At 49.5% G+C, this 22,433-nt stretch overlaps 4 protein-coding genes and 1 pseudogene across 8 annotated transcripts; 3 read left to right on the top strand and 2 right to left on the bottom strand.

Moving 5' to 3' along the window:
- Nucleotides 1-1,121: 1,121 nt before the first annotated feature.
- On the bottom strand, nucleotides 1,122-2,637 carry TRIAP1 (TP53 regulated inhibitor of apoptosis 1). The gene is made up of 2 exons (XM_038152027.1): nucleotides 2,444-2,637; nucleotides 1,122-1,768 (listed from the first exon to the last, which is right to left on the bottom strand). The coding sequence occupies exons 1-2, from the start codon at nucleotides 2,588-2,590 to the stop codon at nucleotides 1,685-1,687; spliced, it is 231 nt and encodes a 76-aa protein (XP_038007955.1). The 5' UTR covers nucleotides 2,591-2,637; the 3' UTR covers nucleotides 1,122-1,684.
- A 7-nt stretch (nucleotides 2,638-2,644) lies between these two features.
- GATC (glutamyl-tRNA amidotransferase subunit C) lies at nucleotides 2,645-5,838 on the top strand. 4 transcript variants are annotated; one of them, XM_038152026.1, is made up of 4 exons: nucleotides 2,645-2,856; nucleotides 3,088-3,251; nucleotides 3,635-3,738; nucleotides 4,106-5,838. In XM_038152026.1, exons 1-4 carry the CDS (start codon nucleotides 2,677-2,679, stop codon nucleotides 4,162-4,164), a joined length of 507 nt encoding a protein of 168 aa, XP_038007954.1. In that variant the 5' UTR covers nucleotides 2,645-2,676; the 3' UTR covers nucleotides 4,165-5,838. The 4 variants fall into 4 exon arrangements, with proteins under 4 accessions (XP_038007954.1, XP_038007953.1, XP_038007951.1 ...); XM_038152025.1 differs by having other exon boundaries at nucleotides 3,085-3,251; XM_038152023.1 differs by having other exon boundaries at nucleotides 2,645-2,868.
- A 2,005-nt stretch (nucleotides 5,839-7,843) lies between these two features.
- Nucleotides 7,844-10,129, top strand: LOC119707303 (annotated as a pseudogene). The gene is made up of 3 exons (XR_005258742.1): nucleotides 7,844-7,983; nucleotides 8,490-8,630; nucleotides 9,747-10,129. The product of XR_005258742.1 is annotated as a dynein light chain 1, cytoplasmic-like (transcript).
- A 133-nt stretch (nucleotides 10,130-10,262) lies between these two features.
- COQ5 (coenzyme Q5, methyltransferase) lies at nucleotides 10,263-15,334 on the bottom strand. The gene is made up of 7 exons (XM_038152020.1): nucleotides 15,058-15,334; nucleotides 14,507-14,656; nucleotides 13,812-14,036; nucleotides 12,990-13,096; nucleotides 11,298-11,386; nucleotides 10,976-11,087; nucleotides 10,263-10,859 (listed from the first exon to the last, which is right to left on the bottom strand). The coding sequence occupies exons 1-7, from the start codon at nucleotides 15,203-15,205 to the stop codon at nucleotides 10,758-10,760; spliced, it is 933 nt and encodes a 310-aa protein (XP_038007948.1). The 5' UTR covers nucleotides 15,206-15,334; the 3' UTR covers nucleotides 10,263-10,757.
- A 2,111-nt stretch (nucleotides 15,335-17,445) lies between these two features.
- Nucleotides 17,446-20,655, top strand: LOC119707617 (dynein light chain 1, cytoplasmic). The gene is made up of 3 exons (XM_038152870.1): nucleotides 17,446-17,602; nucleotides 18,139-18,276; nucleotides 20,043-20,655. Exons 2-3 carry the CDS (start codon nucleotides 18,145-18,147, stop codon nucleotides 20,178-20,180), a joined length of 270 nt encoding a protein of 89 aa, XP_038008798.1. The 5' UTR covers nucleotides 17,446-17,602; nucleotides 18,139-18,144; the 3' UTR covers nucleotides 20,181-20,655.
- The last annotated feature ends 1,778 nt before the right edge of the window (nucleotides 20,656-22,433 follow it).

Genomic DNA, 22,433 nt, shown 5'->3' with positions numbered 1-22,433 from the left:
AGGAGCTGCTTGGAGCAGAAGGGATCAGTGAGCCAACAGCCTGAGCCAGTACAGCTTTCATTTTCAAGGTTTTGCTCACTACAAGTAAACCATTTTCCAGTTCTTACTATAACTTTTATATTTTTTGCATAATGTGAAACTGAGCTGTATCTCAGCTGTCATTAACGTGGCTCTTCCCAAAATGCAGAACACAGCAGCTGCTTTGGCATCTCGCTGTTGAAAGCAGTGATGGATGGCAAGAGAGAATCTCAAAGTGGCACAGCAGGATGCCCTTCCCCATGTTTCCATGAGATTTTTTGTCTGCTTACCAGTAAAAGATTGCTGAGAGAGGTTTTCCTGTGTTGAAAGTACAAGGCACTGATGGGCAGAGTTGTTTTAAAGCTGACAAAGTCACATTACATTTAGCCCTACATGAATATCGTAGAAAAGCAAACTGGTTTTGTGTGTTATTCCTTAAAAAAGAAAAGCTACAGAGTCAACTGTCTCCAAAGTGCTATTTATAGATCCTTCCCTTAGAGCCGTGGCAGTTTGCCAAGAGCCTGTTTTTTCAGTGCTGTATTTGAGCCCTGTGCTGGCTGCAGGAGCTCTCTGCACCTGAGGACAGGAGCGTGGCTCACCTGGCTCTGACTGGCACAGGAACAACAGCCTCAGGCTGCAGCACTTCCTGATCCTCTGCACCAGGCCCACAGGACACAGGCTCTGGGGGCTGTGAGGGGCTGTGGTGCAGACCGACCAGCTAAAATGTTACAGAACTGCACCTTTTTACCTTTTTTTTCTTTTTTTAAAGTAGAATCTTTAAATAATAAGTAGTAATTAAAAGCAGAGAGTGAAGCTTTCTTTTTTTCCTCACTGTAATTCTAGAATTATGAAGTTATCTTTTGTCCCCAGTCCATTATATCTTTTTTACCTGTGTTGGTGCAAGGAGAGGGGCAAGCTTTGCCCCATCCCTGTGAGGATCAAACCACAGAAACGTGTAATGCTAAAGGAGAGATTATTAAAGCTCACGGATGTGTCAGTGCCTCAGAAAAGGCTGAAGTAGCCTCTGCATTAAAAGTCTTCAGCTGCTGAGCAGGCCACTTCCATCCCTCCTGGGGTCACAATCAGACTCTACTGCACAGTCACCTACTTGAACAAAATAGAACCTGGTTGTATTTATTTTGGCCAAGCTGCTGCAGGTCCAGTAGTGCTCTTAAACCAGCTCTGTGGCTGATACAAAACAGTGCTTAAGCCCTTCAGCATTTAGGATTACATGAAACGAATTTCATCACCAAAACTCAGCAGCATAGAGATGACAGAAAGTACATCCACCCCTTCACATTCTTTTTAAACACTTTCAAGTGCTGGATAAATAACCAAGAGACATCAGTCACCAAGAACCCATCCCAGCCCACTCCAACCAGCATTCCCCCAGCACAGAGTACATTCAGTTAGAAGTCAGCTCACATGGATTTTTAAGCCATCAGATGCTGAACCACCACCAAGATTCACTGGCAAGGAGGCAGCAGTTAGCACAGGATTTTTTTCTTTTCTTTTCTTTTAGCTGTTTGTTTTCACAAGCAGAGAACATTTGTCACTTCCTAGACAGCTGTTAACAAAGGTCTTCTCCAGGTGGCACCTGTGGCACACCCGGTGATGGTGCTTAGTCCAGAGGTTCCTGTTGGTGACTCCACCCATCCAGCCAACATCAAGAGGAGTTTTCAGTTTTTCCTTTATTTGGGCCCATGAACTCCAGGCCCTCAATGGGTATGTCCTTTTCCTTGATTGCTTTCTGAAAAGAAGAAAACCAAATAATTAAATTCAGCACTTATTTATAGGGCTACACGATGTTCTCTTTGGTACAAAACACGGAACCACAGAATCATTGAGGCTGTAAAACACCTCTGAGATCGTCCAACCCAACCTATGGCCCATGAGTAACGGCACCAAGTCAACCAGACCATGGCCATGCCCAAGCTGTCCTTAAACACTGACTACACCTCCCTGGGCAGCCCATTCCAACATCTGATCACCCTGAGAAAAAACTCCTCCTAATGTCCAACCTAAACCTTAAGTTTGTAATCTCTTGTCCTATCGTTTGTTGCCTGAATAGAAATGATCTAAAAGACAAGTGATCTAGAAAAAGTAGTCTTAAAGGCTCGTTTGAATAAAGCTTCAATGCTGGAGCTGCTGAAGGATGAACCGAGAACTCACTGCACTACAGTCTAACAGAATCGTGCTGCAGTCTACAGATCCGCCTTAAGAAGTCGTGTACAATAAAAACAGGAGACGCCCGTGAAATGTTCATGTCATGACCAACAGACACGGGGCGAGATAAACGCAGCGCTGCGCTGGGGCGGCTGGCGAGGCCCGGGGCTGCCGGGGGTGCCGGGCCGGCGGCAGAAAGGCTCAGCGCGGGGGAAGGCTGCTCGGGGCAGGGAGCGAGGGCGGCCCGGGCCGGACGCACCTGCACGCAAAGCTGGTAGCGCTTGAAGAGCTGCCCGCAGGGGTCGCCGGCGCTGTCGCCCTTGAGGAACTTCTCCGCGAACCAGCGGTTGAAGCACTGGTCGTACTCGCGCTTCAGCTCGGTGCACGCCTCGCCCACGCTGTTCATCGCGCCGCCGCCGGGCCGGGCCGCGCCGCGCGCGCCGCCAGTGACGCACATCCGGCGCGCGCGCGGGGCCGTGAGGCGGGGCCGCCATGCGCGCGCTGCTGCTCGGGCCCTGGCTCCGCGCCGGGCGGGGCCTCCCGCGGCACCGGCACCGGCACCGGCACCGGCAGCACGGGCAGCACCCGCCGCAGGGACCGCTCCGGGAAACCCCCCAGAGCCCGCTCGGGACCTGCCGCTCCGCCCCCCGCGAGGCGGACAGCGGGCACGGGGTAAAACACCCGGTAATTCCCCAGAGAGGGAACAGCAGTCTGCCGCTCCCTGTCGCTGGTCTGGATTTGATGACCTCAAAGGTCTTTTCCAGCCTTAACGACTTCAGGATTCTTTGTAAACTCCGGTTTTGACGCGTAGCAAGTTTCTCATTAAAAAAAAAGTAGCGCTGTTAAACGTGCTAATTTTTGACTTTTTTTTCTTCTGTCCGTATTGATGCTTTTGTGCAGCAGAAAGTGTCGGTGGAAGTGCTGGACCACCTGGAGCACCTGGCCCTAGTGGATTTCCGGGATTCGGAGGGCGTGGAGCGGCTGCAGAAAGCGATCCAGTTTGCAGATCAGCTTCATGAAGTAAACACCGATGGCGTGGAACCCATGGATTCAGTGCTGGAGGACAGGTGGTGAATCACAGCAGCCTCCTTTTATTTGTTAATGCATCAAACTGCTTGCTCCTGTGACCTTTTCTTCCTGGGAATCACCATGCATGTGACCCCTTTGTTCAAAACGTCTTCCTGGGGTTCTGAGTGGGGGAAAGTTGTCATTGGCACATGTAATTTTTATGTGTGAGCAAAGCAAAGTTGAACTTCGGTTCTTCAGTCTGTCTTAACTGTCACATTGCTCCTCAAATGCCTGCCAGTGCCATTTTCGGATGCTTCACAATGTTCCAGTGCCTGCCTGAGTGTTTATTTAAGAAACCAACACCAGATTTAGAGATAAGGCACCCTTCCTACCTCGTATTCACAGAACAGCTTGAAGACAACCAGTAATCTTTGTCCTTCAGGTGTCTGTACCTCAGAGAAGATGATGTGACAGAAGGCAACTGCACCAAAGAACTGCTGGAAAATGCCAGAGAGAAAGTGGAGGAATATTTTGTAGCTCCACCAGGTATTGACTTGCTTATAAAAACCTCTTAATCTCACCTGAAGAAAACAACCCCATAGCTGCATTTACTTTCAGAAATACCAGTCAATAATAGGGAGCAGTAAAAGAAATTACTGTAGCCATCTGTGTAAAACAATGTGTACTTTATTGGTCCAGAAGCAGCACAGAGGCTGACCTGACTCTGAAGTTCCTGCAGACAGTGAGAAACTCCTTACAGGAGGCCAGGCAGGACTCACTTCCCTGGCTTTCTCAGGATATTTAGGCAGCCTGTACATGGAGTAAACTGGAGAAACACTTCCATGCCAAGGTGTGCTGCCCACAAGGTAACTTAGAGCTGGTCTCACACAACTTGTTTTTTGTTTTCTCTCAGGTAACATCCCTTTACCAAAGCTGGAAGAACGAGAGACTTTTCTGCAGGGCTCTCAGTGACAGCCCGGAGCCTAAATGCCCTTTCAGTATTTTATTTGGGGAAGATGAAGTTTTGTGCAGTCACAGCTGAAACACCCTGGCATGTGTTTTGGTCAGAAGAAGAGCACTTGCAAGACAGAAGAAAGTGAGTGTAAAAGTTTAGTAGTGCTGCTGAAATGTTCAGTGTCTCTGAAGCTGGACAGCAGCATGGCAGATGACCTGGGTGCTTTTATTTGGCAAAGGGAATTTGCTGTCTGGAGGTGAGAGCAAAACCTTGTCCCACTCTTAATTGTGCAATTACCTCATTATTTGTTTAGACATCCATAATATACTCACCTAGGATCCATAAAACATGTAATTACTATGATACTTGAATTCTTTCAAGGGTATTGAAATAAAGCCTGTGTTTAACATCACTAATCCAATCCTCTGCAGAGCTGTAATACTGTGTTATTGCTTTAATCTCAGACTTGTCAAGATCGAGACCCTGCAAATGCTGAAGTTTTACAAACATAGAAGCTCAGCCTGTAAGTAATTTAAGATGTGTAGAGAAATCATAACAAGGAAAGGCTTCAAGTATCTATCAATAACTATGATTAACACCACAATCATCATATCAGGTAATTCCCACTCTGAGAAGTCCCCCCTTGATTTATGCATTTTGGCCTCTTCTTTTGACCATCAGAGAGAACGGGGACAGTATTATTTACACAGAAAAAGAAAGAGGAATTTGGGAGGGAGCTGAATGGCTGCCAGAGCTTTTAACCCAAAATAGCATCAAGTAACTATTTAAAGGCAACAACTAAACGAACAATTTGGACAAGATGATCCCACATTCCCAATGCAGCACAGGCTAAACTTAAAACTGCCAGTTCAGTGCTGCTCCCACACACTCCAGTGGGAGAACAGACTGCCTGATGCTTGTTCCCTGCAGCCCAAGCTGCATTTAAAGGGGAAAACACACATCTCCTTAATGAAGGGGTTTGATGCAACTTCACCACAAATGAGGGAATTACGACCTTGACTCAGACACCTGCAACCACCAAAAAGAAAAGCTCACAGAGGGCAGATGAGCTGCCTGTGGGGCATGTCAGTGCCTCAGTGGGTCTAACCTTGGTGGTGCTGAGCCCCCCTGGGCCCTGGCTGCACTTGGAGAGAGGGAGAGAGACCCCTCATGTGCTGGTTCCCCTGCATTGACTGCAGCACTCAGTAAATGGATCCAGTTTCTCTGGAGACCATGGAGATAACCCCACTTGGAGCTGCTGACATTTTTCCACCACCGCAAAGCTGTTGATACAAAATTAGATTGGAAGCACTTGCATATAAATCCCAGGTTTACAAAGACAATTTCAATGTGTAGATTTCTTCGCCTTTATGAAAAGAAAAAGAAGATGGAAGTTGTTTCATTGCTAATAATGATTATTTCATGTTTTGGTATTAACTAGGAGCCCCAGGAAAAAACTCTGTTAGTACAGTGATGGGTTGTGCAACATAAAAACCACCTGGTGAAAAGTGCTTACAGCCTAAAGTGGGAGAGCAGTCTCATGAGATACCTTAGCATTACCAGTTTCCTTCAGCACCTCCTCTACCCCAGCTGTCATCTCCTGTGTTTATTTGTTCTGCCTTTCCCCGCAGCTCTGTCCTGAGGGAAACTGTACTTTTATACTCTTGATTAACAAGTAGGACTCTGATGTATCCCAGGCTTTAATGTTTCCCATTAACAATGTGTGTCTCACCCACACTGACATTTCCTGCAGTCGTCATCACAATTGTTCCTTCAGCAAACCATTTCTTAATAAATGCAGAGAAATTTGCCTGCAGCTACCAAACACAACCACCTCCTCAGAGATTCATGGGTGTTTCTGAAGTTCAGTGGGAGCACTTGGAAGATTGTTAAATGGTTCCATTCTGTCAGCACAAAACTGTCCAGTACTCAAAGAACTACTGCGAGTGCTGCAGATACTGAGCATGGTTCTGGAAATTAATCACTTACTGTGGCCCCAAGACCATTTAAAACTTCTTCATGTTTGTAGCACACGAGCAAAGTTGTGAACTGTATCTCTAATTGGAATGCTAAAACCTGGGAGTCAGGAATTATTCCTGAGATATTCTAGAGTGACAAAAGTATTACGTTATGCAGTTTCTGTATTTCTGGGGGCAGTGTATTCCTCTGAGGTTGCCTTAGAGTTTGCAAAAGCTAAGAGCTGCTTGCAGTTATGCTGCTTTTGCTCTGAATGACACTGAGCAGGTAACTATTTATGAATATGCAGAATTTTTACATTGCAGGTGAGGTGAATGACTGCTCTAGAGGTGGGTTTTTAAAAAATTTCTACAAGGAAATGGGAGTCCTGTCAACCAGTATTTAAAAACCTCTTTTAAATCATCCTGTGCTGTTTGCTGTAGACATGGTTCAGAGGCCTGTTATTAACAGATCAGCTGTGGAAGACTCAACAGCAATGCTCTATCTGCTGACAAAAGTGTAAGCAGAAAGTGCCCCAGGGAGGGAGAAACTAAGAAAACAGAGCACCGAGGATCTACCAAAACATCTTGCTTCATTGAAACAACAACAACAACAACAACAACAAAAAAAAAAAAAAAAAAAAAAAAAAAAAAAAACCCAAAACAAAACCAACCCAACCAACCAGCCAAAATAACCCCCAAACCAAACACAAACAAACAAAAAAAGGCAAGAGTTGCAGAAATAGTGAGGTCTGCAAAAGGTGGCAAAGAAGTCTGATAGATTTGGTTCTCTAAAGGAACACAGTTTGCAGCTGACTTGATCATAACCAGTAAACATGGGTCAGGGATTTCTATCAGAGGTCACTTAGTGTGACTTGAAAAGACACAACTGAAAACAGACAAGTGAACAGCACAGGTGATCAAGTGCCACTCAGAAGCTGTGGAACTCCTTCCTTTGACATGGGTGGGCTTCACTCCCAGTAAAGGGCATATTGCTGAAACAGCTGCCCTAGGTAATATCCCAGTGTTCTGTCAGTCATATCACATACTATTGAAAGGGATATTCCCAATAAGAGCTTGTTCCAAAGAGAAACAAAGTCTGTTATTAGTTAATCTTAGCATCTCTGTGATCCAGGCTGCGGCAAGTAATAAAATGGCTTTTGGTGCCCACATATGACCTATGGAAAGGCATTTTACAGAAGCTGGTGGACACTTTACAGTGCCTTGGAGACTGAGCTTCAAGGAACAAGTTTTTTACCCAGGATCACCTGGTGATGCCACACAGAATCACAGAATTAGATTAGAAAAGACCTCAGATCATTGAGTCCAATCGGTGACCAAACGCCACCCTGTCAACCAGACCACGGCACTCAGTGTCATGTCCAGTCTTTCCTTAAACAGCGCCAGGGACAGTGAACCCCGCGCCTCCCTTGGGCAGCCCCTTCCAGTGTCTAATCACCGGTTCTGCGAAGAAATTCCTCCTAATATACAATCTAACCGCCCCCCGGCGCAGCAGGCCAGCAGCACGGGAGTCAGGACGGGAAGCTTTCCATACACAGCCCAAATCCATGTGACGATCCCAGAACACGCGCCCGTTCCCGTTCCCTGCCCGCAGCCCGCGGGTTGCCATGGGAACGGACGCGGCGCGGGGCATCCCGGGCCGCAAGACAACGCCGCAGGAAAACCCGGCCGGGCGCCGCACCGCAGCCAATGGGCGCTCGCGGACCGACAGCGCTGGCCAATGGGCGCCTGGGAGGCGGTGCCGGCGGCCAATGGGGGCGGTCGGCGCGCAGGGGGCGGGGCATAGGCGCTGCGAGGCGCGCACGGAGCAGAGCCCGCGCCGTCCGCTCCAGAGCGCGCCGGTCCCGCAGCGCCCGCACGGTGAGGCACGGGGCTCCGGAGACCCCGCCATCCAGGGACCCCGCGTGTCCCGGCGGCGCCACCGTGCCTGGGCTCTTCCCCGGCCGCCGCCGCCGGTTTTCCCGCATGCCCGGCAGCTGCCGGCGGCACCCTGCAGCCCCGCGGCGCTCCGAGCCCTTGGCCGCTCGTGCCGGGATTTCCTCGCCTCCCTCGGGGCAGGGAAGGGCCGTCGGGCCGGGCGATGGAGCGGCCGCGCTCTCTCGCGGAGCTCCCGGGCGGCGCCGGGCTGGAGCGGGGCTGGGCAGGGCCGGCGGGGCGGCGGCGCGTGTGCGGCTCCCGCCGCGGAGCGGGTGCCCAGCGTGAGCCGGCGTTGGAGCCGCCGCTGCTCGGGCCGGGGCCGGGGCCGTGCCCGGCACACCCGGCCAGGGCGGGGGCACCGCGCGGCGATACCTGTGGGGCTGCTCGGCAGCAGGTGTTTGTGGCAGATGCTCCTGCAATTTTGAATTTCCTTCTTTTTTTCCTCCAAGCAGGCAATCATGAGTGATCGAAAGGCAGTGATCAAAAATGCGGACATGTCAGAGGAGATGCAGCAAGACTCGGTGGAATGTGCAACTCAAGCCTTGGAGAAATACAACATCGAGAAGGACATCGCTGCTCACATAAAGAAGGTAGATGTTGGCTTGTCATGTGCTCATGAAAAATCAATTGGGGAGAACGCTGCTAGGCAAGTAGCTCTAGAGAAACAAGTTCTAGAGGCACCAGATAATCAAGTTAGACTTTCTCTCTTTCTGTTCCATTCCCCACCCTTTATGTGGACCTTTCTAGGTTCTTCTGCTTTTCTCTTGTAATGCCTACACCTTTTCTGCCACTGTCCCATTGTCCACGTGAGGACAGAGTGGCAGCTGACAGTCCCTGTGACTGATGAGCTGGTACAAGACACGGGCTCTGTGCAGCCTATTTAAAGAATGGTGCTTTGCCGACCATGTAATAAGTGGGTCTGGTTTTTTGCCTTTTCCCACCACATGTAAGACAAGCTGTTCATGCTAATGCTGAACAGATGGTTCATAGCTTACAGTTTGTCACATTTTCTCTCTTGACTCCTACTGGGAGCCTGACTGAGCTGCAAGGAGCTGAAGGGTTTGGTTAAGCAGAACAGAAACTTCCATGTCCTCACAAAAATCTCTTCAGCTGATAGCTGTTAGGTACTGCAGTATAAATCCACTGACTGCATGGGTTTGCTCACTGTAGACCTGCACACAGGAGTTTATTTGTAGCAGGCTCCTGACAGCAGAATGTCACATCATCATCTCATGACCAGGTGTCACAGATATGGCAGAGAATTTTCCATCAAGTGTCCTTTCAACATCCTTACTGCAAAAATAAAAAGCTAACGGAGTCCATTAGCTTCAGAAATATAAGCCAATATAGAAAAATACCAGTTTCATTGGAGATTCAGAATAAGCAGACAAATTCTTAGAAGTTACGGTTTGAGATCATGGCATGACTGTAGGAGAAAAGTTACCTCCCCAAACATATGTTTTAAGCTTATTCCTGCTCTACTTGGAAGCACTTTTTTTTTTTTTGGTATGACTAAGCAGCAGATGAGTTATAAAGTGACAGATGATCTTTGTGCTTAAGAGCATATGCTGCTCTTTAATTGCCTTCTTCCAAAAGTGATACTTGTTATCAAGTGACAAATCATTGCCAAAAAACCTCCCCAACTGTTAGACAATATTAGTATAATTACCATGAAAATGCTGACTTTCTAATTCTCTGTTCTGTAGGAATTTGACAAGAAATACAATCCCACGTGGCACTGCATCGTGGGAAGAAATTTTGGCAGCTACGTGACTCATGAGACCAAGCACTTCATCTACTTCTACCTCGGCCAAGTCGCTATTCTTCTTTTCAAGTCTGGCTAGAACCATGGACTGTTACAGAAACTTGCACCTGGGTACAGGACTGCACACTGATTCCCACCTTCAGCCTTCCTGGGGAAACACATCTTGATCATCAGGTCTTGTATTGCATTGTTAATGGTCAGGGATTTTGCTGTAGCGGCTGGTATTTTCATTGTGGCTATATAGAAAAGCAAAAATGTCTTCCTTGTATTTATTTTCTTTCAAAAGATGGCTTCTTTGCTAATAAAACCGTTGGAACAAGTTTATCCCTTTGCCCTCTTGAATTACCCTCTTTATTGCCATGTGAATGAAGGATGAACATCCCCACCTCGATTCCCACACCCCAAATCCATCCTTTCTTAGGAAACCTTCTTGCAAGACTGATTTAAGTGGAAAAAGTTGATGCGGAGCCCTTTTATTTCATAAGCCTTCATTCGCCTTTGAAAGAAGGAGCCATGGGAAAAAATCCCTAAACTCCACATGACAAAGATAATAACAGCTTCATGAAAGTCCATAGTTACTTCATAAATCCAAGTTACTTCTCACAAGTATAATATCCTCCTTTAAAGCTTAGTAAAAAGAAAGGCATCTTATTTGGAGACTAATCAGTCAGTGTCTTTATCCACACCCACTGCCAACTTGCTTCACTTGTCAGCACTGCTCAGTTTTGGCCACATCCTTTACATTGCACTTGAAGGGAAATGCAAGTGTAAGAACCACCACTGGAGTCACTCCACAGGTTTCTTGGTGGGGAGAGGTAACTTGTGTTCATCTGAGCCCAGCTCCTGAGCAAGTATCTGCTGCACAACTTAGAACTCCTTTTGATACCTTTAAAATTCCACAGCTTTCATATCCCTCATGAAAATTATACTTTTGGTGTTTTGCTACCCAGACTCACAGTTTGAAACCCGAGTGAATGGCAACAATGCCAAAGTTCAAGTTCTCATAATCCACTTTGAAAAAGCCTGCATCTTCTATCATTGCCTTCAGCTCCTCCTGAAAAATAAGTGCCATGAGTATTAACAACCTGAAGGCCCGTAAGCCAGCTGGCCACAAGATTATGTTGGAATTATGTTTTGTGTGTTAGTGAATTTAGGGAAATCCTGTCTTACCTGAGGGGGGAACTGTCGGATGCTCTCCACCAGATACTGGTAAGACTTCCAGTCACCAGCAATGACCTCACCCAGAACAGGGATAACCTGGAAACTGTAGAGATCATAGAGCCTGCACAGAGAGATGGGAAATACAGATTGATAGAAACAAATTTAAACCCTCTCCAACACGAGCTGGTCTCTGTGCCACTATGCTATGCAATCTGTAGCTCACTTTAAAAGTGCACCAAGACGTGGTCTCAAAGTGTCTCCACCTTTTGTTCTGTCTGAGTACAAACAAGAGAGCCTTGTGACCTGGCATAAAGCGTGACCATGTTCCTACCTGGAAAGAAGAGGGTTGTTGACATGACTAAATTCAAGGCAGAGAAATCTTCCTCCTGGTTTCAGCACGCGATAGGCCTCTTGCAGTGCCTGAGACAAAGCAGATGTGATAAGTTTGTTTCTGTAGAACACCACCTGCCTATTATCATGCCATGTGATAATATCATGCAACTCTGATGAACTGAGGGGAATGAAGAGTATCCTGACTGGTAATCTGCAATATTTACTGTAGAGAAGCATCCCAAGACAAGTATTAAAAAAAAACCCAAATGTGCCACAAACCCAAAGCACAAATACTCTTGCTGTTACAAAAAATAGATTTTTACAAGGCTTTGTGTCAAAACTGTGATATCGAGTTTGCAATTTTCTTTTCTTTCCCTACTCACAGTTGATGCAAGTTTGTTGGCAGAGCTCTTATAATTACAGACCAAACACAAAAGGGAGAAGGTGACTCAGCTACAAGAAACTGAAAATCAAAAACAGGCATGATAATTTTTTTTCAATCAAAAGATTTTACTGTGAGGCACACCCAAAGGTTCAAAGAAGGAACGATACTGGGTTTCGGATGAGCAGTGCGTAAGAACAGGAAGATAAGAGAAAGAAGAAGAAAATCTTTGGCTACTTTGAAAATTCCATCCTGCATCAAAATAGAATACCTGACAAGAATCTAGCAAAATCCTGTTTAAAACTGTATGTTCTTTCATACAAGAGCAGAGTTGTATCCCAGAACCTCTGAAAGTTGTACATTTGCTTGACTTCAACTGTCCTGTTCCTATGGGATAAAATATCAACACTACAAAAGAGTTGGCAGCTTGGGTGTGTTTTGTAACAGGTCTCCAGGGAGCTCTGCTACCAGACTGCTGTATGCATGAAGGCAAAGAGCCTGTGCTTTGGAAGGGTGCAGACAAAGCACAAGGAAAAGCCACATGCACATTAAGTTCAAAGGCATATGGTTCAAGGTGGTTTGGATCCAAATGCTTCACCTTCCACAGGAGCTCTGCCAAGGTTGTAACACACTCCTCCAAAACAGACAACTGGTGCCTCCAGACAGGTGTCACCCCCACAAGAGCCCGTCCTTCTCAAAGGACAGAGATAGTTCAGAACAAAGAGTACTGCTCATCCTAATTAAAATCCTACTTGTTCTTTATAGGGAGCCCTGCCACCAGGCAGTGTTCAGACACTCAGCAGCAGTGGGCTGAACAGGCTGGTTCAGCAGCAGTGGGGGCAGCTGCCTCCTTCTCACTCTGCTCTGGCACTTCTGTTGTCTCAGGCAGGGAAACAGAAGGGGACAGGAAGCATTGGACCCACTGTTGGTGGGATATAGCTCAGGTGCTGCAGGAAGATTTGAGGTATGCAGACTGACTGCCCTGTGCATGTGTGATCCATCCATGCCATAGGGCAGGAGAAGGTGGGAAATGACTGTAACATGCAGCCCTTTGCCTTAGGAACCTGAGACTATGTGCCTTGCCAAGCTGGAAGGATTGGGTGCAACTGGTATAAATCTTTTTATGATAAAGGTGGGACACTTAATTGCATTTTCTATTCACACAAGTTGCATACTACATGCCACTTATTTTAAATGTTTCAGGAGTAGACTAGGATCTTCCTTTATCCAAAGGAGTTCCTACTTTGCTTCCTTTGTAGAATAAAAAATCATAAGGACCCCATGTCAGGATACACTATAGTAACTTACCAAATCAATACGAGTTACATTTCGGATTCCAAAGGCAATTGTGTAAACATCAAACTTATCATCATCAAAGGGCAACTCTTCAGCATTCCCAAGTACCCAGGACAAGCCTGTAGTGAAAGACAAGTCATAGATTTCAGCTCAGACTGCTCCAGAAAGGCTAGAACTTACTCATTCTAGAAGAACTAGAAGAATTTGATTATTTTTAAAGTGATATTGAAAACAAATGTTTCCATTTAGCAGTTTTGTTAGAGGAAAGACACCTTGGCCTCTACTTGCAAATCTTTCAAGACAGAGTAGTTCATTTTGCAGATCAGCCAACACACCATTCTACACATACAGTGTGTGTGTGCCACAAAGATTTCACCCAAAACCTGCATTATAGTGGAAAGCACTGTTGGCTGTCATTTGTTTGTAGCAAAGTTGTAGAAAGAGAATCTCTGCTCAAAGTGTAGCTATAGACAATTACTAACATCTTGCCATGCAACAATGGCCAAAACACTTAACACAAGTTTGCTAGAAAGCTCCCACGGGTTGGGGTACACGAAAAGCCACACTCCCTCCATCAGGACTATCAGTACGTGATGCAGTTGCAGCTGTGCTGCTTCCTAGTCCCCAAAGGATCAAGACCATGTCTGTCTGTGGAGCACGGATGTCCAGGTTACTGGCAAGCAGACAAAATGCACAATCAGTGACTGTGCAACTCATGCTCCTTTTCCCCATGCACAGCTCCCACTCTTCCTGAATGTACAGCAAAAAAACCTCTGTCCCTTACAATTTCTTGCTATCAGGAACGTTACTGCCGCAGTACAATGCATCATTTACCTTCAGAGTAGCCAAGATGCTGTGCTTTCTGCTTCCCAACTTTTAACATTTCTCTGTTGATGTCACAGACCACCACTTGGGAATCCCCTAGTGAGTTAAACTGGTCTTTCTGGTAACTCTCGAAAATTTCCTGCCATGATAAATTCTGATGGTGTTTGAGCTTCCTCTGGAGCTGGTGTTGTCGTACAGAGCGAACATAATTAATGAATCGAAAGGCAATGTCACCTGCAGTTGTTTCAAAGGAAAGATACATACTTTGGAATGTTTTCTGACTCCAGGAAGTTAAAACATAAGGCTTTGAACATCCAACTGACTTACTATTTCTTTTTAGTCATATATATTTATAAAAACACCCCCTCAGACATACTGTAATAGACAGAGTGCGTGTGTACATGTACATAGACAAAAAGGGAACTTAGTAAAATCAAAGAGTCCATGACATTCTACAAATTCACACAGTTTCCCATAACACATCATGGCAGGACTATAACCTCAAAGCAAGATATTACAAAACACAAAGATAACAGTTCTCAACCCTTCTCTGGGAAAGTCAAGTAGATGCTTCACTAGTTTAAAGACAGGGAGCTAAGGGTGAGAAAAAAAACCCCAGCAGGAAACGTAATTCTGAGCAGACTCAAACAGCTGAAAAACAGCATGGCATTGTCATATGGAACTCACCAAAATTATTTATTTACCTGTTCCCCCAGCAACATCAAGGAGGAGTGTTCCTGGGCAAGGGTTCATTTTATGCATGAGGATATCCTTCCACACACGATGAATTCCTAGAGTCATTGAATCATTCATTACATCGTATTTCTTGGCCACAGTTTCAAAGACCTGATAAACTGCAAAGAAAGGACACGGGAATGAGATGCAATTTACTTAAAAATGGTCATGTTTAAGTAAAATTTGTCCTTTATTGCCCTGTGGAGGTCTGTCCACTATGTGGAGCTGAAAAAATACCACAAAACTCATTACAAAAAGAAAAAAAAAAAATCGAAACTACTGAGCATGTTGCCTGACAAAGGTCTCTGGAGAAACACAGCCTTCCCGAGCCGAGGGAAGTAACAGCGATATTATTAGCGATATTATTTTATTCACCGAGACTCCCGGTAACGCCTCAAACAAGGGCCCAGCCGCAAACACGTCCCCGGAACTCCGGAGAACGATCACCGGCTGCCCGGGAGCCCAGCTCGGCTCCGGGCCGGGCCCGGCTCGCCCTCTCCCGCCGCCGCCGCCCCCTCACTTTTCTCCCTGCGCTCCTCCTCCGTCACGGTCTGGAAGCCGAAGTGCATCTCCGGCCCCGCGGCCAAGCCGCGCCGCGCCCGCAGAGCTCCGGCGGGCCGGGACAGCAGCGCCCGGCAGCGGCACCCACACAGCCGCGCCGCCGCCATCTTCAGCGCCGCCGGGCGGCAGCGGCGGGCACGGGCCCGGCAGCGGCGCCCCGCCCGACCCGCTCCCACCGGCACGGGCCCGGGAGAGGCGCCCCGCCCGCCCCGCTCCCACCGGCACGGGCCCGGGAGAGGCGCCCCGCCCGCCCCGCTCCAACTGGCACGGGACCGGGAGAGGCGCTCTGCCCGCCCCTGCTCCCACCGGCACGGGACCGGGAGAGGCGCTCTGCCCGCCCCTGCTCCCACCGGCACGGGCCCGGCAGCGGCGCTCTGCCCGACCCTGCTCCCACCGGCACGGGCCCGGGAGAGGCGCCCCGCCCGCCCCGCTCCCACCGGCACGGGCCCGGGAGAAGCGCTCTGCCCGCCCCTGCTCCCACCGGCACGGGCCCGGGAGAGGCGCGTTCCCCGCAGCGCGTTCCCCGCAGCCCGAGGCGCCGCCGCTTCTCCCGGACGCGGTCACCGAGCCCCCTGCCCCCCGGTGCCACCGTTGCTCCACGGCGCGACGGAACCTCTGCTGTGAGGACAAATGTGACGGGGAAAAAAAAAAACCAAAAACCCAAACCAAACACAACCCTCGCGGTGTACTTGAGTAATTTTGCAAATACTTCAACTTTATTTTATTTAGCTTTACTTCAGATTTCTAATGTTGCAGTTTACTTCAGTTAAAGTGAAGCCTCGTGGGGAACAGGAGGGAGGGTTTGTGAGTTTTGATGAACTGCAAGGAGTGAAAGATGCCTTGATTCTGGTTAGGAGCATTAGGACACATTAGAAACTTTCTTTTCTCCCCTCCCCTCCCCTCCCCCAAAACCTGTCCGGCTTATCACATTATTTGAATCATCCAGGAGTTCTGCCAGCTTTGTAGATACAAAGAAGTTACTTTACCCATTCTCAGGAGAGATGATATCATGCTATTGAAATCAGCCCAGGGACTGCATTCCCAGGGCATGAGCTGGGCTCCCTCACCCAAGACCTTCCTGCCATATTGGAACTTTTAGCACCATCATCAGACCACATCATGATTTTCTCCTATTTTCCTCATATAATATTTTTTAATTCTATATTCTTTGTAGTAGAATGCCCTCAAAAGCCTCATATTTGGTTTTGTTGGGTATTTTTCTCAGCCTGAGCTATAGTGGCAGATGATCTTTGCCTACCAGAGCTGAGACTGGGAGAGTCCCACAGTGGGGATGGACACTGCACAGACACCGGTGACCAGCTGCATTCACAGAGTCACAGAACGGGTCAAGCTGGAAGGGACCACTGTGGGTCACACGGTCCAACCTTCCTGCTCCAGCACGGTCATCCAAGAGCACATGGCACAGGATTGTGTCCAAATGGTTCTGGAATATCTCCACTGAGGGGGACTCCACAACCTCTCAGGGCAACCTGTTGCAGTGCACAGTCACTTGCACAGTGAAGAAATTCTTCTTGCTCAGGTGGAACTTCCTGCGCATCAGTTTCTGCCTGTTCTCTGCCTCTTGTCCTATTTCTCAGCACCACTGAGAAGACCTGGTCCATCCTCTGACACCCACCCTTTAGATATTTGTACACATTAATGAGGTCCCCTGTCAGTTGTCTTTCCTTGAAGCTGAACAGGCCTGGCTTCCTCAGCCTTCCTTCACAGGAGAGATACTCTGGTCCTTTAATCACCCGTGCTGCCCTGCACTGGACCAGCTCCAGGAGCTCCGTGTCTCTCTTGTCCTGAGGAGCACAGAGCTGGACACAGCACTCCAGAGGTGCCTCACGAGGCCTGAGCAGAGGGGCAGCATCACCTCCCTGACCGGCTGGCAATGCTCCCCAGGATTCCATCGGCTTTCTTGGCCCCCAGGGCACACTGCTGGCTCAGGGACAGTTTGTTGTCGACGAGGACCCCAAGTTCCATCTCCGCAGAGCCGCTTTCCAGCCGGTCAGCGCCCAACCTGTACCGGCGCTCGGGGTTATTCCTTCCCCTTCTTCCTTCCTGCGTTCAAGCAGCTCAGCCGTGAAGAAAAAAACAAAGCGACGGGGAAGGGCTGGGCACGGCCCGAGAGCCAGGACTGCTGGCCCGTCCCGCGCTGGGCCGGCGGGCACCGGGGCCGCCCAAGGCCTCGCCCCGCCGCGGCCGCCGGTCGCCATGGGAACGGCCGCAAGGCATGCCGGGCTGAAAGAAAGTGCTGCGGCAAAACCCTGCAAGAGCGCCGGAGCGAGGCCAATCAGATCTCGGGGTGACGGTGGCGGTGACCAATGGCTAGCGGCCGGTGCTGAGGGGGCGGGGCTGGGGGCGCTCGGAGGCGCCGGCGGCGCGCGCGGGTCGGTTAAACAGCCGCGGCGGCGGAGCCGAGTGCGTGATCGCTCCGCGCCCCCTGCACCGCCACCGGCTCTGCATCCGCGCCGCGCCGATATCGCGGCGCCCGCTCGACGGTGAGGGCAAGGCGTTGCCGACTTCAGCGTTGGGCAGGGGCAGCTTCCGAGAGGGGTCGGGTCCGGCTCGGGAAGTCTGGGACTGGGCAGCCCCCGTGCCTGGGCTCTTCCCCGGCCGCCGCCGCCGGTTTTCCCGCATGCCCGGCAGCTGCCGGCGGCACCCTGCAGCCCCGCGGCGCTCCGAGCCCTTGGGCGCTCGTTCCGGGCTTTCTTCGCCTCCCTCGGGGCAGGGAAGGGCCGTCGGGCCGGGCGATGGAGCGGCCGCGCTCTCTCGCGGCGCTCCCGGGCGGCGCCGGGCTGGAGCGGGGCTGGGCAGGGCCGGCGGGGCGGCGGCGCGTGTGCGGCTCCCGCCGCGGAGCGGGTGCCCAGCGTGAGCCGGCGTTGGAGCCGCCGCTGCTCGGGTCGGGGCCGTGCCCGGCACACCCGGCCAGGGCGGGGGCACCGCGCGGCGATACCTGTGGGGCTGCTCGGCAGCAGGTGTTTGTGGCAGGTGCTCCTGCAACTTTAAATTTCCTTCCTTTTTTTCCTCCAAGCAGGCAATCATGAGTGATCGAAAGGCAGTGATCAAAAATGCGGACATGTCGGAAGAGATGCAGCAGGATGCTGTGGAATGTGCAACTCAAGCCTTGGAGAAATACAACATCGAGAAGGACATCGCTGCTCACATAAAGAAGGTAGATGTTAGCTTGTCATGTGCTCATAATATCTCTATGCACATGAAAAATCAATTGGGGGGAATGCTGCTAGGCAAGTAGCGCTAGAAAAACAAGTTCTAGAGACGCTAGATAATCAAGTTTGACTTTCTCTTTAGGCTGATGTCCATGTGTTCCTTTACCCACCCTTTACGGGCCCTTTCTAGGTCCTGCTTTTTTCTTGCAGTGCTTTCTGCTTACGGCCTCTTTTGCCACTGTCCCATTGTCCACGTGAGGACAGAGTGGCAGCTGACTGTCCCTGTGACAGATGAGCTGGTACAAAACACAGGGACTCTAGTGAGCTCTTCTTTGGTTTTCCTCTGAGAGGTAGCTTGTTCTTCTTGATTTCGTGTGTATTTGATTTAATCTTAAGGATCTCTTTACAATTCTTGCCAGCTGGATCAAAAATAGCAGGGGAAGAGTAATTGTCTGTAATTCTCTGTAATCACACCCATCCTTACATAGTGATATAAGAAAAAAAGAAAAAAATCCTGGTGGCATTGGTTATCAGTTGTTTGCAACATCTGTCTCATCCTTTATGTAAGATTAACAATACATGAGAAAGATCTAGTTGGGATTATATTTCCTGCTTCGTCAGCTCAGGAGAACGGAGAAATCAAAGTGCGTCAGTAGAAGTTAAAGTGATCGGAGAGCTGTTGAAATGTTGATGCCGATTGGACTGAAACTCTCTGGAGTTAACTGCTTGGCACGAGGAGCCAAGTTTGATAAAGGTTTAGGCCACAAGCTGTGAATTTTCACATAGATACATTAACTTTTACCTAACACTGTGAAAAAGGGCCTCAAGACCTGGTTCAAGCTGGAAAATAAGGAAGTTATAACTGTCAGCAGAAATCACGACATGAGAGATTAAAAGGACTGTCCAGAGACAAGGAAAAACCCAATAAAGAGCAATAAGTCCCCAGACCCTAATGTTGTTATTAGTCAGTTCTGTGAAGAGTGGGGACTGAGGCTGGGAGGGTGTAGTTGCCTGGCAGTTTCTTTATCCAGTTTTCTCTATCCACCCAGCTGGAGCTGTTCTGCTCCTGTACCACTCAAAGCCTGGGGCTCTGCTCCAGGATACCTGAGGTGGAGGTAACTTTAAAATTTGAGATACTTGTGGTGGAGAAGCTTCTCTAACATGAGAAGTAATTCATCCATGCAGAACGATTGCTTCTGCTAAAGAAATACTTGTTTGCTGTGAGCGGAATACTGAAAGGCTTTTTTTCTCCAGACGCAGAAAGTACCTATTAAAGTTAAAAAGAGAGTTTAGTACTTTTCAGATATCCTTTGTTGCAACTACTGGGAATTTATGGAGGATTTGTTTGAAAATATATAAAGCACAACTCCTTAGATTTATTGATCATACTGTTGTTACAGAGCATGTGGCAGAGCATTTTCTGTTTAGTAGCTGTGCTGCTGATAAACAGTGAAGTCTAAATTATGGCTTTGTCTCTGCAGGTACAAAACTAATGGTGAATCTTTTACTTGAGAATTGTGGATTCAATCATGTTATGAATTATGGGGGAATAGAAGACTACTTTCCTTCAACAAAAGTAATATTTTAAACTTACTGCTGCTCAGTTAGGAAGCGCTGTGGGCTTTTTGTGTCTGACTAAGCAGCAGGTGAACAATAAGATGTACATAAAATAATCCTTACTTAAAGAGCATCTGTTCTTCCTCTGATTGCCTTGCTCAGAAGGTGAATACCTATTAGAGGAGTTCTTAATTTGTAGTAATCTGTTTTGCAGGAGTTTGACAAGAAATACAATCCCACTTGGCACTGCATTGTGGGACGGAATTTTGGCAGCTACGTGACTCATGAGACCAAGCACTTCATCTACTTCTACCTCGGCCAAGTCGCTATTCTTCTTTTCAAGTCTGGCTAGAACCATGGACTGTTACAGAAACTTGCATCCAGTTGCAGGACTCTATGACTAGTTACTGCAGCCTTCCTGAGGACACAGGCCTTGATCTTCAAGGGCAATGGCAGGGATTATGTTGTAACAGATGACATTACATCGTGGATATAAAAAGGAAAAGTACCAAAAAAGTCTTCCTTGTATTTATTTTTTTCCAGAAGGCTCCTCCTTTGCTACTAGAGCTGTTGGAGCAGTTTTGCTTTTGCAAGTTTTATAGCCATCTACTGTATTTCCTAATTACTGCTAGTGCTATGCAAGTACTAACAGTGTGTTTAGCTCTTTGTGTTCCAAACTTCTCTAATTCTTTTGATTTTACTTTTTTATAAAATAATTTTCCCCCTCTTGTTTTGCTGGATGTGCTGTCCCAAAACCTGAGCTGTTTCTTTTTTCTGCTGTCTCTGGAAAAGTGCACTGGAGAATAAAAGCCAAGTTCTACCCCGGCCAGGTTGTTTTTTCTGGCTGATTTGTATGTTGTGGTGATGGTGGGTGGCTGGCTCTGGGCAGGCCACGGGCAGCACAGCCTCAGGGAGCGTGCAGGGCTCTGTGTGGGGCCGTGGTGTTCCCATGCTGCCCTCAGGCCTGGGCTCCATCCGGATGGGGCCTCGGCTGCAGGTGATCCCGGGCATGGAGTGGAGCCACCCCTGCAGGCCTGGCAGTAAAGGACAACAGGACACCAGCTGCGGGGACTGGGAGCCTCCAGGCACTGCGTGTGTCAGTGTGGGTGGCAGGGCCTCAGCTCCCAGCCAGGGACCGGCTGCTTAACGTGAGCCCGTGTTTGAGCCCCGGCACACCTGGCTGGTGCTGCCCAGTGACAGTGGTGGCACTAAGGGCACAATGGGAAAGACAATACCTGTGAGGCTGCTTGGCAGACGGGTCTGCCAGGGGGTTGCTCCTGCAATTAAACCCTCTTTGCTGGTTGAAACAAATACCCGTGTATGATCAGGCAGCTGTGGTAGAGGATACACACATGCCAAAGAAATGCAGCAGCAGCTTCTGCAGGGTCCATCTGGGCTATGGAGAAATGGGAAGTTGAAAGAGAAATCACAATCATTACAAAGAGGATAAATGATTGATTGTAATAGCCTTTCATGGAACACTATCCACACCAGGCATCAAGGGGGAACAGCTGGAAAAGTGAAATAGTGTGTTTATGTGCTGCTTTGGACTTTTCCTGGGGCCTGGTGTCACCTCAAAAGAAATCTCTTCCAAAATCCAGAATACCTGAAAGGTGAGCTAAATACATCAGTCACCAAGGAGCGCTGTGGTTAGCTGGGCCTGCGCTCTGTCAGTGACAAGTAGGAGCTAGAGTAGCCCTTGGCCTGGGTCGAAGGACATCTGTCTGTCCCATGTCCAACTCCTGGTGACATGTCGCAGGGAAGGAAAATATGTGAAGCCTTGAAGATAAGCCCAGTGTCCTCTGTGTTTTTCCAGTAACCTCAGACTCTGCTGACAGCAGCTATCGTACTGAGAAAAAACTCAGCAACTCTTCCCAGAGTGGGCTCAAAGCTCCTTGACCAACTAGAGCTAATGGCAAACCAGGCCGAAAGAACGAACCGGGCTCTTGTACAGCAAAGGCGCTTTCAGGAGCAGCGGGAGGCCTTTAGTCCATCCCCTCCCTGTTCATTACAGCGTCCACAGCATTACAATTGCTTTAGGCAGAGACAGGCCGCAGCCGCTCCCCTGGTGCCCCCGGTTACCGGGGCCGCAGCGGCCGCGGAACCGGCGGCGTCACCGTCGCCATGGGAACGGGAGCGGGCGCGCGGCACGCCGGGCTGGGAGCGCCCCGCCCACCATCCCGCGCCTGGCCAATGAGCGCTGGGACGCTCCTGGCGGTGGCGAATGGCCGGCGGCCGGCACGCAGGGGGCGGGGCCGCGGCGCTCCGGAGCGATGGCGGCGGGGGCGGGGCCGCTGGACGGGGGCGGCGGGGCGCGGCGGGCCGTGAGGGGAGCTGCGGGGCGCGGGGGGCCGTGAGGGGAGCTGCGGGGCGCGGCGGGCCGTGAGGGGAGCTGCGGGGCGCGGGGGGCCGTGAGGGGAGCTGCGGGGCGCGGGGGGCCGTGAGGGGAGCTGCGGGTTCCTCCGCGGCCCGCGCCCTTCCCGTGCCCGGCACACCCGGCCAGCGCTGCCCGGCCACGGCGTGGCGCCGAGCGGCGCCCGAGAGCGCGCCGGCAGTGACGGTACCTGCGGGGCTGCTTGCCGCGTGTTCTGGCAGGGGGTTGCTC

This window comes from Motacilla alba, chromosome 15 (assembly GCF_015832195.1).
Source record: "Motacilla alba alba isolate MOTALB_02 chromosome 15, Motacilla_alba_V1.0_pri, whole genome shotgun sequence".
Lineage (NCBI taxonomy): Eukaryota > Metazoa > Chordata > Aves > Passeriformes > Motacillidae > Motacilla > Motacilla alba.
This window is presented reverse-complemented; position numbering and strand designations above follow the sequence as displayed.

What these genes read in the sequence shown, in the direction of transcription:
- GATC (XM_038152022.1), top strand. Translation starts at nt 2,677, where the DNA reads ATGCGCGCGCTGCTGCTCGGGCCCTGGCTCCGCGCCGGGCGGGGCCTC. An exon ending in GATTCAGTGCTGGAGGACAG is followed by an intron (nt 3,252 to 3,634) that starts GTGGTGAATCAC and finishes TTTGTCCTTCAG; the next exon opens with GTGTCTGTACCTCAGAGAAG. An exon ending in ATATTTTGTAGCTCCACCAG is followed by an intron (nt 3,739 to 4,105) that starts GTATTGACTTGC and finishes GTTTTCTCTCAG; the next exon opens with GTAACATCCCTTTACCAAAG.
- COQ5 (XM_038152020.1), bottom strand. Translation starts at nt 15,205, where the DNA reads ATGGCGGCGGCGCGGCTGTGTGGGTGCCGCTGCCGGGCGCTGCTGTCC. An exon ending in TGATGTTGCTGGGGGAACAG is followed by an intron (nt 14,037 to 14,506) that starts GTAAATAAATAA and finishes AAACAACTGCAG; the next exon opens with GTGACATTGCCTTTCGATTC. An exon ending in TCCGACAGTTCCCCCCTCAG is followed by an intron (nt 10,860 to 10,975) that starts GTAAGACAGGAT and finishes CTTATTTTTCAG; the next exon opens with GAGGAGCTGAAGGCAATGAT.
- LOC119707617 (XM_038152870.1), top strand. Translation starts at nt 18,145, where the DNA reads ATGAGTGATCGAAAGGCAGTGATCAAAAATGCGGACATGTCGGAAGAG. An exon ending in TCGCTGCTCACATAAAGAAG is followed by an intron (nt 18,277 to 20,042) that starts GTAGATGTTAGC and finishes TCTGTTTTGCAG; the next exon opens with GAGTTTGACAAGAAATACAA.
- TRIAP1 (XM_038152027.1), bottom strand. Translation starts at nt 2,590, where the DNA reads ATGAACAGCGTGGGCGAGGCGTGCACCGAGCTGAAGCGCGAGTACGAC. An exon ending in GCTACCAGCTTTGCGTGCAG is followed by an intron (nt 1,769 to 2,443) that starts GTGCGTCCGGCC and finishes TCTTCTTTTCAG; the next exon opens with AAAGCAATCAAGGAAAAGGA.